The sequence below is a fragment of the Euprymna scolopes genome, chromosome 27 (genome assembly GCF_053919585.1).
Source record: "Euprymna scolopes isolate OS-2025 chromosome 27, ASM5391958v1, whole genome shotgun sequence".
NCBI classification, from domain to species: domain Eukaryota; kingdom Metazoa; phylum Mollusca; class Cephalopoda; order Sepiida; family Sepiolidae; genus Euprymna; species Euprymna scolopes.
Genome location: NC_136508.1, coordinates 105,810,713 through 105,823,416, shown reverse-complemented (window position 1 = coordinate 105,823,416; position 12,704 = coordinate 105,810,713). Strand labels below are relative to the sequence as shown.

At 38.0% G+C, this 12,704-nt stretch overlaps 1 protein-coding gene across 1 annotated transcript; it reads right to left on the bottom strand.

Moving 5' to 3' along the window:
- Window positions 1–1,321: 1,321 nt before the first annotated feature.
- Window positions 1,322–11,656, bottom strand: LOC145248757 (uncharacterized). Its single transcript, XM_080110399.1, has 3 exons — window positions 11,589–11,656; window positions 7,030–8,186; window positions 1,322–3,717 (listed from the first exon to the last, which is right to left on the bottom strand). Exons 1-2 carry the CDS (start codon window positions 11,654–11,656, stop codon window positions 7,334–7,336), a joined length of 921 nt encoding a protein of 306 aa, XP_079966525.1. The 3' UTR covers window positions 1,322–3,717; window positions 7,030–7,333.
- Window positions 11,657–12,704: the final 1,048 nt, after the last annotated feature.

Here is a 12,704-nt window from a genome sequence, read left to right as displayed (position 1 = left end):
ACAAATAGCCCCAAACAAATAATCCCCAACAAATAGCTCCAAACAAATAACCCGCAACAAATAGCCCCCAACAAATAACCTGCAACAAATAGCCCCAAACAAATAACCCCCAACAAATAGCCCGAAACAAATAACCCGCAACAAATAGCCCCAAACAAATAGCCCCCAACAAATAGCCCCAAACAAATAACCCGCAACAAATAGCCCCAAACAAATAACCCGCAACAAATAGCCCCAAACAAATAGCTCCAAACAAATAACCCCCAACAAATAGCCCCAAACAAATAACCCGCAACAAATAACCCCAAACAAATAACCCGCAACAAATAGCCCCAAACAAATAACCTGCAACAAATAGCCCCAAACAAATAACCCGCAACAAATAGCCCGAAACAAATAACCCGCAACAAATAGCCCCAAACAAATAACCCCCAACAAATAGCCCCAAACAAGTAGCCCCAACCAAATAGCTCACAAAATATTCGTTACAAAGAAGGATTAAAAATCCAAAATTAGACAAGAACGTTACACCGGTAGTAAAACCAAGACGGACACCATTTCATATCCAACAAGTATTAGTAGCATTGCCAAAACTAAACGGAGAAATTAGAATCTGTGCCGACCTATACTTAGCAAAGACCCCAAATATGGTGTTGCAAACATTGAGAAAACTATTACAATCGCACAGCATAAGAGCACAATTTTGGCACTATATCTCAGTGCCATGGTTGTTAACACACTCTTCAGCATGGCCAGGTTGTTATTTGGCCATAAACGCAGAGATACCCAGAAATGCAGCCCATAATTTGCTTTCCTCTATCGATCTCTTTTTCGTCCGGACAGCATGGGTTAAGTATGCATATTTCTGTCAAAAAATCGCAAAAACAAAAAAATGCACTAAAAAAATTCAGAACCTGAAAAAAATTGTTTTGCACCTACGAAGAAACAAAAGATCGATGTAGAAAAAAGTGTACCCTTCCTACATCCACATACGAAACTTAATCACATGAAAAAAGTGTATTAAAAAATAACCATTCGATTAAAAAAGTGAGAATGTGTCCCTCTACACGAAATAGAAACGAAAAAAGTCTTTCTAGAATATGCAAAGAGATATATGCATATCTCTTTCTATCTCACACACTCTCTCTCTTTCTTTCTCTCTCTCTCTCTCTCTTTATATATATATATATATATATATATGCGTGTATATGTATGTCTATGCATGTTTTTATTACACGAAAGAAAAATGACAAAAATTCTCAAAGACGAAGCTCGAAAAATAAATTTAAAACAAAAAAAAACAGAATACCTAAAATTTGTAATCTGATCTTTATTTCAGGTGTGAAAAAATATAGGACTTTTGTGAATTGTTTTTGACTTTGCAAATGTTAGAAATTTGTAAAATGTTATCGCCGTTTTCAGTTAAGATTTGAAAAAATAGAACTCTGTTTCAACAGTTTATTTCATGAACAGTTGATTTGAGCTTGATATATGTCATTTTCTCGGTTAACAATTTACGCTGAAAACATAAGGGGGACTTTTTGATTGGATAGTTTTCTTTTCAGTATCAACAGATGTTTTTTTTTACTGTTCAACAAAAAAAGGAAAAAATGTTAAAACATTTCCAGGTCCGCCACAAAGAAGGTAGGCTCTCTCTACCGTGCTAGAAAACTACTGACACCTGAAAGTATCCTGTCCCTCAATAAGGCCATCATTCGCCCATGTATGGAGTATTGCTGTCACATTTGGGCTGGTGCATCTGCTGCTAGTTTCTCGCTCCTAGACAAGGTTCAAAAGAGAGTCTCCAATCTGATAGGCACTGAACTGGCATCTAAGCTTCAGCCTTTGTCCCATCGACGAAACGCTGCATCCCTCTGCCTGTTCTACAAGTATTTCAATGGTGAATGCTCTGACGAACTGCAGACACTTGTGCCCCCATGACGTAGACACCCTCGACAAACCCGACAGGAAGCTAAATCCCGCCCCCACGCAGTAGAGATCCCTAGATGTAAAAGATCTCTTTACTCCAGTAGTTTCTTCCCCAGAACCGCTAGACTCTGGAATTCCATTCCAGGTCCCTGCTTCCCCAACTGTACTGACATGCAAAAGTTCAAGCGTAACGTGAACTGACATCTTGCTGCCCAAATCCCAACATAGTGCCCCAGTAGTTGCTGCCCCTGATAGTAGCCCCTACACCAAAGTGGCAATGTGCCTTGTTTGGGGTGAAAATGTAATAAATAAAAATAAATAAAAAAAATATGAAACAAATGTTTTTTAGATTTTGTGGTTGAAATGTTTAAATTCGCCTTAAGCTGTCAATCATTTTAAAAAATACAACGATGCACATGAGAAAAATGAATTGAGTCTCGCCATTGTGTGATGTAATAAGTGAAGTGGGGTGTGAGATGGTACCGCTCTGCTCCTCTCTCTCTCTCATTTCTTTACGATTTTAAAGTTTTGAGGACAAGAGAGAATGACTTTTAAAATTGTTGAAGATTTTTTTAGGGACTTCTGAAATTTATGAATACTCATAAATTTCAGATTGCATAGGGAGGGATGTGGCACCATATACTAGTGCCACGGTTGTTAACACACCTTTCAGCATGACTGGGTGGTGATTTGGTCATAAGCACAGAGATACACAGTAATGCAACCTCAGAATTCCCTTTCCTCTTTTTTTTGTCCAGACAACATGGGGGATGCACGCATATATCTGTCTCTCCATAAACGGGAGGGATCCCCTCCTTCTCTCATCATGAGTTACGTTAGTTAAATTTTGAAGATTATTAAGTGTAAATTGTCTTTGTGTATATATTGTATACATTTTGTAGAATAAATAGTTAATTGTATTTCTCAAATATTACGATTGTGTCGTGGTGTGTGTTTTCTGCCATAAATGTCTCCATTAAACAACGAATTGGTCCAGAGGATGAAGAAAGAAGATTCCAACCAGAATTCCCCAAGGTGAAGAGGTCATCTGGAGAGAATGGGGAAGCCACACCCCCACATTCAACATCTCAGGTATGATTTTCTTCTCGATAGACAGACCCTAATGATTGGCCTATCGTCACATCTTCACGAGACCATTTCTAAGACACTTAGTGTAACATGTGATGCCGGTCGCACACCAATGACTGGCTGATAGTGTTTTAATTGTTGCCTTTAGACGAAAGATTTACTCTTAAAAATAGTCCAAGACATAACCAAAAACAATAGCCACCGACATCTCGACCCGTTTTTGTTGATGTTTACATGTGCTTATCTGTAGATATCGTTTATTTCCCCAGGGAGCTGGTTGCGTTCTCAGAACGTTTCTTAACCAAGTAAATCTCCCCGGGGAAGCGATAGTACCATATTGGTGCAGTGAATGCAGGATTGTTCTTCGCATTTGTAAAACAGTTTTATCACAAATGTTTAGCCAATTTTGTGATGTTTCTACTGTTTTTGCCTGTTGCTGCTCATGTACCATCTCAAGCTCATGAGATATTACCCTGTAACAACAATTCCGTACTGGTAATCAAACTCTGAGAGACGCATACCGTCTGCTCTATGGATACAGCCTCGATGGACACTGGTTTCTGTAGATTACTCTGTGAGTTCTGTGAGTTCCAATATATTTCAGCATTTTCTTGTTTTAGTGTCTAACCTTTTGTGGCCAATTAACAATACCCAAGTTCATGTTATTACTGGCATGGCAAGCTGTTTAATGGCAATTGCCTTGTTTTTATTTGTAAGCTATTGTGCAAATATTTCATACATGGCATACATATTCTCTGCTTATTTCTCCCTCGTTTTGCAAATATGTTGGATTGAGTCATTTTCTTTTATCCCCTGTATTTGTAGTGTTCCTGTTTTTTCAGTCGTCACACTGTATGCTTTCTCGTTTGGACTTTTTCCCCAGCTCTTATGTAGCACTTGTCACATTTTCCTAAATAAATTATCTTTAGAAAATGTATGTACAATCTGTCTGTACACACAGTTTGGGTTCATTCACAAAAAGCATGGCGTTGATTTTTTCTGGGGGTCTTGTTAGCCGCTCTGGCTTAGCTTGCAGGAACTTTTATGAACTAGTTTACTTAGCAGATCTTCTGCCAAGCAAAAAACAAAGGATAAAAACTATCACCTTGAAAATTCGTCTATGGCTTGTCATGTAATCGATTATTATTCTTCTATTACTATGGCATAATGTCAAGGTCGTTTATATGTTCAGTCATGGTTTTCTTTTATTATGGGATGGATTTTATATAAATCAACAAATCTTAGTATCCACGTGTCGGCCATACTTTCATATGAATTTTGATAATCCAAGCTTAATTTTTGTTTACTTTCTAGTCTTTGAGATCTATTTAATCAACAACTGCTCCTTGCTGCCTTATCACATCCCCTTAAATCCTTCTTATTCTTTTTCCAAGTTTAGCACAGAAGAGACGTGTCCATAGATATTATCTTGTTGGGGACAGGATGGCCTGCTGTGTGATAGACGACCCCGTCCCATGTGTGTAATGGTGGATGCATTTAATGGTAGAAGGATTGAAAAGCAAATGTCGCATAATGAGGACGAAAATATATCAGCGAAAGAAATGCAATTTATTCACATGAAGAAAGAATGAGAGTTCATTGAAAGATGAGTAACGTTACTTGCAGTTGACTGGCTAGTCAGGAAGGCAGTGGTGGCCCATGGCCACACCAGAGCGGTGTTTGTTACATCTTGAAGGTCCGGCGCATAAAAGGAAGAAAGATAGGGAACAGGGAGTGACGTAGCTAGGTCGCTCTTCTGAGTTAAAGGGCGACAATCGAGTTACACTGGGAGTTTTCAACTCCCACAATCTGCAACTAGGCGAGTAAATAGAATGCAGGTCGTAGACATCAAATTGGTCTACATTTATTAGTGTGCTGAGTCTCTTTCGATTGAAATATTGGAATATATCACCTTTGAATTGGCTCCCATGCGTCTCCTCCACCCCTCAACAATCTGGTGAAGTAGCTAACATATGAGCCAAAAATTCCAAAAATTAAATAAGTTGTCTATCCTCATCTTTTGCTCATTCTGGAATTGATCCAACTTTCATTTAATCATTCAAGACGTTATCGTTGGCTCTGGTATTACTTACTTTCGTTTCTTTGAGGTATATCCAGGACCCACTTGGCCCCTTGATTGCAATGTCCCTCATTCTCAAACAGAGGCGTCCAGAAATCTCCCAGCTATTATGTTTGTGGTGGCGTTTCCACAGTGACTGTTTCCTGTATCAAATGTTTACAGAATAACGTTGTATTCTTTTATAAAAGTTTCTTATTTTTTTTTATTTTCTCATTTTGTTAGTTTGCCCTCATGTTTTGCTGCTAAATTTTCAATCTCCGTTATTTTTACATTTTGCTTAAAACTGATCCTGTTGACGTTATTTTTCTATACTGCCGCACAGTGGTGTGGCCGCCTCAGGAAGCGATACAGATTGAGACACTCTTAAGCACAACGTAAGGCCGGATAATTTAACTGGTATTGTCTGTTAAGCATTATTGGGTTCCCAGGCAGCGGCAGGTAACCAGAGGCAGGTAACCTAGCTGAAAGGATAAATTTATCGTGTTTTTGTAAAACACATAATTTTATTGTTTGAGAAAAATGAGAAGAGATGTCATTTGGAAAGCTAGAACGAAATGTACTTTCATTCTTGGCTTGAGAAAACCCTGTTGAAAGACGTCTGTTTTTTAGTGTAATGTCAGGGGTGTCAATGGTCAACCCCTGGGAGTGTGGGAATGAGATTGATCTGTAATCCCAGGTTTTCAGACTGTGCAAGGAATCAAGACTTCCCCGTAATAACATGATGATCGATGAGTGGTTTAACAGTTTACCCTAACCAAACCTTTTCCACAATATATAAGCAAATGACCCTGCCAGAGAGATAGCAGATTAGAGTCGAATCTCGAGACAAAAACACAAACCCAAGAGAGATGCTACACCCTCTTCTGTCCACTGTCGCCATCATAGTGAACAACGAATAAGATTCCAGACTGATTTCTGGTGTAATCGAACTGAACAATTGTACATATGTAAACACCTGTAAATTGTGTGAATTAACTTTTAATAAACTAGAAACTAGCTGCGTTTTTTTTTGGGGGGGGGCTGCATGAAAAGCTAATAACTATTCAGCGGATGGCGACCTCGGGAACCGACAACTGGGTCTGTGACATGGAAGAATCTTGTAAAGAGAATGACGATCACGACTATTGCAGTTTCAACCGGGTCAGGGGTTACGTTTGGTGACCTATTACCGGGGGACTTTTTACACACACAGTAAAGGCTGCAAACCATTGTTTGACCTGAGAAAACTCCTTTCTATACAGGTTCAATTGCTTTTGAAGTTTCTGGTTCAATGTTATTGTAAAGTTTTTTGTTGTAAACACACATTAACTTTGAAATTGAAGGAGTGTTTATCAGACAATGTAGAGTCATGCAGCATATATAATGCGGTTTAGCTTCGGGAGAGATATGTTGCAAATAAACAAGTCTTGGTGTTTACATCATTGCGTTGATAGCTTTTGAGGTTTTAATTTTTGGTAATTGAAGTATTTTCTCCATATTCATTAATTCTACTTCCTCAATGGTGAAGCAAGGTTCTTCTTCGATGGCCAAATTTTCATAATCTGCTCCTGCACTTCTGAAGATAATGTCAGTTGTTCAATTATTGATATTAGTGTGGCAGAACTAAGGTTTATTGTTGTCAATCTATTCACTGTGAATAGATTTGATTGTGGTGGGAGGCCTTACACGACTTTTTTGACAGGTATCCTCATAGTGAAGTCGTTTGGGTGAGTTCTTATAAGTTTAACTAAATTTGATTTTGAGAACATGACTATCCACATATTTCCCTACTGTGTACCTGCAGGGTTTTCGTGAACAAGATTATCACTAAAGTTGATCATGGAACAAGATTATCACTAAAGTTGAACATGAAATTATTTATTCGTTATAAAAAATATGTCAATTCAGTTGAAATTCAAGCAATTTTTATTTAATGCTTTAATTTAAGAAACCTTATTTTGTAACATATATTTCTAAGTTTTCTATTGTTTAAAAGTATGCAATTCGTGATTCTATCTCTTCATGGAACTTTATTTATTTGAACATTGAACATATATTTTACAATAATATAAATATTATTCCCGAGATGTCTGAATTTCTCACTATTTGAGATAAATTTTTTAATAGAAGTATCCCAAGAAATCTATTGTCTTCCATATAAGGGAAGATTCATTATTTCAGTACTCCCTATAAAAGGTTAGTCATAGTGCGATATATTTGGGCTACAAAATTTGATTTTGAATACTTCATAAGTTCTTAGTGAATACTCATATGACTCACTAACTTTGATTTTTGAGAACAAGAAAATCCACAAACTTCACAAGAATGTGGCTTTTCCCCAGTGTGAGTTCTCATATGTGTCACCAACGCTGATTTTTGAGAACAAGAATATCCACAAACTTCACAAGAATGTGGCTTTTCCCCAGTGTGAGTTCTCATATGTCTCACTAACTTTGATTTTTGAGAAGAAGAATAACCACACACTTCACAAGAGTGTGGCTTTTCCCCAGTGTGAGTACTGATATGAATTTGTAAGTTTGATTTTTCAGAGCAGGAATATCCACACACTTCACAAGAATGTGGCTTTTCCCCAGTGTGAGTTCTCATATGTGTCACTAACGTTGATTTTCGAGAAAAAGAATATCCACACACTTCACAAGAATGTGGCTTTTCCCCAGTGTGAGTTCTCATATGTGTCACTAACGTTGATTTTCGAGAACTAGAATATCCGCACACATCACAAGAATGTGGCTTTTCCCCAGTGTGAGTACTTATATGAATTTGCAGGGTTGATTTTCGAGAGCAAGAATATCCACAAACTTCACAAGAATGTGGTTTTTCCCCAGTGTGAGTTCTCATATGTTTAACTAAGTCTGATTTTTCAGAGCAGGAATATCCACACACTTCACAGGTATGTGGCTTTTCCCCAGTGTGAGTTCTCATATGTCTCATGAACTTTGATTTTTGATAACAAGAATATCCACACACTTCACAATAATGTGGCTTTTCCCCAGTGTGAGTTCTCATATTAATTTGTAAGCTTGATTTTTTAGAACAAGAATATCCACACACATCACAAGAATATGGCTTTTCCCTGGTATGAGTTCTCCTATGAATGTGTCAGATTGATTTTTTAGAATACCCGCAGACAAGAATATGGCATTTCCCTTTTTTGTTTTATTTTACTCCAGTCGACGTTCTCAGAGATCAAGGGCCCACAACCTGGAACTAACACTTGAATTCTATATGAGATACATAGATATTCAAATGTTCCATTAAACTTCTTTATCTTTCAAACACTGAGTTAGTAAAGTTTTTCTCTCACCAATTAACCATTTTCATATATTGTATTATATCTTTTATTTTTGTCTCTTGGTCTTATGGAATTCCAGGACAAGAATTTGTCAGGTCTGGTGAAGTATCCAGCTTTGTGCTGTTACTTGAGGTGCACCATCCCTCGAAAGAGCTAATGTGAGAAGATCTTATTTGGGCTTTTGAATATTTGGTCAGGGTTTACTTTTAGAGAAAAGTATCCTCATGTCAGGTTGTTCTGACAAACACCTGTACAGAGAGACCTTAGACACTCAAGGATAGTCTCTAGCAGGAATTTACGTTCTCTCCCTATCACTTTTTAATCATATGTCTAACTATGTCTGATTTTAGAAGAAACAGATATCCACACACTTTACAAAATGCAGCTTTTCTCTAGTGTCGCTGTATTCTTCCAAAAATATATTACTTTTACTATTGTTTTAACCCGAGTTTAACAAAAATCCATCAATATAATAAATCCTTCAACTAATGCCATTATACTCTCCCAAATAAAGTATTATATGATAATGTTTAAAGAAAATGATAATCCATTAAAATTGGCTTCAATCAGGAACATCTGTAAAAAATAATGAAATTCAATATTTTCATATTTGCATTAACATATACTGTTTTTTTTATCAATATTATTGAATTAAACTCACAATCTCGACATTAATTTATTCTAAAAATCATAGTAGACACGTTTAAAAATGACCAAATATTTTATAATTTGACATAGCGCCAATCAATACAGATTTGTCTTAAATGTGAAAAATGACACATTTATACTTATACATACAATACTACAAAATACAATTAATGTTAATGTAATTTATGCATCCAGTAAAAAAAACTCTCTTGGTGACGATGTAATTTTGTGGGACTTTTTGGAGATTTGTAAACCTATACATTTTTGGAAATGGGTTTTGTCCCAGGAATCAGAAAATTATTGTTTGCATTTGTCCAGATGCGTATATGGCGGCCATATTGGATTTACAAAATGGCCGCCCTAAGATGAATTTTTTGTAATATCTCGGCTTCAAATAAGCTGGGACACTGATTTTAACTGCTAAACCTACATTTCAGGGCCAAGGAAACCAATTGTAGTGGTTATATAATTTTCCCAGATGTGTATATGACGACCATATAGGAATTTACTAAATGGCCGCTGTAAAATGTACGTTTTGTATTGTTCTCTAAATAAGCGGAAACACTGATTTTAACTGCTAAACCTACATTTTCAGGCTCATAGAAACCAATGGTGGTAGTTATAAAGCAACAACATTTTTAACATTAACCTTTAGATGCATATCTGGGTTCAAACTGATGTGGTGTTGTTTTCTTGCAATATCTTTGTAATAAAAAATATGTATCATTTATAAATTCATACTTCATCTGTTCCTAAAAAATTTGCTTTTATATCACGAATTCAAATTGTTAATTTACCTCTGATACTTTGAGAACTTTTTGTATTGCTATTCTAACATTGCTGTAATTCTCTCTGGGTTTGTAGGTTAAGCATGAGTGATGAGTCACAAAGTAGAGAGGAGGCATGTCAAACCAAGGAGTCCATTAACTGGAAGCAATGCATTCTCTGCCAGTCTAATAATAAAAAGAAAGGAGTCTTGGTGCAACATCCTCTGGGCTCCTACTGCAGGTAATTCTAGGGAGGACTATTTTGAATGATGGAGACTATGTCCAAGTCCAAAAGGCGACTGCAGAACTTCACAGCAGAAACAATGTGTAAAAAGAGGGCGGTCTAACATGCAAGAAATCGCAGCGCACATGCTTTAGCTACAGGACACTACACTGCTAAAAAGCCTGAGCAGAAAAGAGGAAGCAGAGAAGAGGCTGTTCCAGGCCCCTCTACATCTGGTTCTGCATTGCCATTCACACGATCATATACAAGTCCAGGGAATAAGAAAGAGTGCTTCCTCTGCCAACAGGACAATGGCCAACAACTGTACCAGATCAGGACTGAGAATACAGGTAAAAATCTCAAAAATGCTGTGAAAAGGTCCTATAATCCTGCACTGAAGACTAGGCTGAACACCTGCATATCACCAGTGTCGCTGTACTCTTCCAAAAATATATTACCTTTACTATTGTTTTAACCCGTGTTTAACAAAAATCCATCAATATAATAAATCCTTCAACAAATGTCATTATACTCTCCTAAATAAAGTATTATAGGATAATGTTTAAAGAAAATGATAATCCATTAAAATCCATTGACATGGCTCGATATGAGAAGGTGGTCCACAAAGCTTGCTGGACCAAAAATGTATTCCATACTCTTCGAGATACTAACACTAGCAAAACTGCTGAAGAAACCTTTCTACAAAAGGCGAGTCTGCTTGAACTGATAAATCTTATTGAAGTAGAAACAAAAACAAAGCATACCTTGAGATGAATGATATTGAAACGACTTATATTAATATGCTTGGTTCGAAAGTTTTTGAAAGTCATGTACCTGTATTCAGTTAAAAGAAAGGATCCTTATTTATTACCGCACCTGAAGTCTGTTTGACCAAACACAAGAAAGCCAACTCTCTTCTTCATCCCGGATGCATGTGAAGAGGACATGGTTAATACTCCAATGACAACTGGTAAGGAGGAGGAGAACAGCATAAAGACAATCTATACAGCAGCACAGGTGATAAGGAAACGCATTGCAACCTTCAAAGAGCCCAGGGAAAGAAATGTCATGCAGGTATCTAGTGACAATGACGATGTGCAAGCTGAATTATATACCATAATCCATTGGATAATGGTTGGGCCTGTTGAAAAGCTGGAAACTGTAAAGAGAACCAAAAATGTTGACCGAGCAACACTGACGGTGAACCAAAATATCATGTATGGGTTCAAATCCAGTAAACAGGTAAGGTACAAGCCAAGCAATGAATCAGCATTCAAGTCACACGGTGCATGAGGGAACCCTCAGGTTCTGGGACTGGCATTGACTGTCCACCATGACACATGCAACAAGAAGCTGTTGAATCTTCTCAATGCTCATGGCTACACTATTTCACATCGCCGTGTCCTTCTCATGGAAACTACTCTGGCAAATGCTGTTTAGAAAACACAAGAGCATACCAAGGCCTCTATGTAACACAATTCCTGAAGAAGGGGACCTTTGTATTTTTCATAGTAGATAACACAGATTTTGCAGAGGGATGATGGGAAGGGAACCACTCACGGAATCATCACAGCAGTGTACCAGAAAGTTGATCCTTCTAAAGAACCTGTTGCTGAATCGTTGATCATAGGTGATGCAAAGAGTATGTCAGTCACACCTTACCATGTAGACATGCTTCACTGTAACAAGCAAAAACCACAGGTTACCAAGAGATCAGAACAGTTTGGCATCGGCCAGGGGATCTCAGGATCCTATCAGCTGACACAGCTTGGATGGTCTGTTGCTTCTGCTTTATCCAGAGTGAAACCTCGAGAAACCTCCAGCAAGATTTCAGGCTGGGCAGGATACAACTCACTGCTGTTTGAAAGCTTTCTCTTGACACAGGTTGGAGCCTTGCCACTACTACCTTAGGTGGCAAACGAATGGTCAACTCTGCCACCTGTGATGGTACAAGCAAATCAGCTGAGGAAGTTGGCAGTTGGGGAAGATCACCTCACAGTCATTACCTTTGACATGGCTCGATATGAGAAGGTGGTGCAGCTCCTAGATGCCAGACCTGACTTGAAACGAATGGTTGTTCCCAGACTGGGTGAACTGCATGTCATAATGGCTGCCCTCAGAGCGCTTGGTGCCTCCATGGAGAACTCAGGCATAGAAGATGCCTGGGTGGAAGCAGTTCAAAAATGGAAGGAACGGAAATCCCAGAATGCAATGTTCAAGGCCATGACGAGTTACCTAGATTAGATGAAAGATTCACAGCGAAACTCACCTAATGCAAAGTTAGTATTTTCCTTCCCAGATACGGACGTTTTAGTGCTAGTCATAGCAAACTAAAACCTATTTCTGAAAAACACATCCATGTCTATGGTCTCTGGTGTTATATAAATTGGACCACTGTGGCGAGCTCTATGTAAAAAAGAGCAAAGGCTTTGCCAGCCTTCCAGCATTCACTGGGGCCAACAACAAAGGAAGGTTCTCCTGTATATGCAAGACAATCTGACTGCGGATCTACCTTAAAGCAGATGCAGATGTTGTCAATGCTCTGCAAATGCATGAATAGATGAAGCAGAAGTGACAGAGGGATGCTGTCAACACTGCAGTCCTTTGTATGTGCATCTTACTCACCAAAAGGGATCAACATGAACTTCTGAACTGCGATGGCATCTGTTGTGCAAG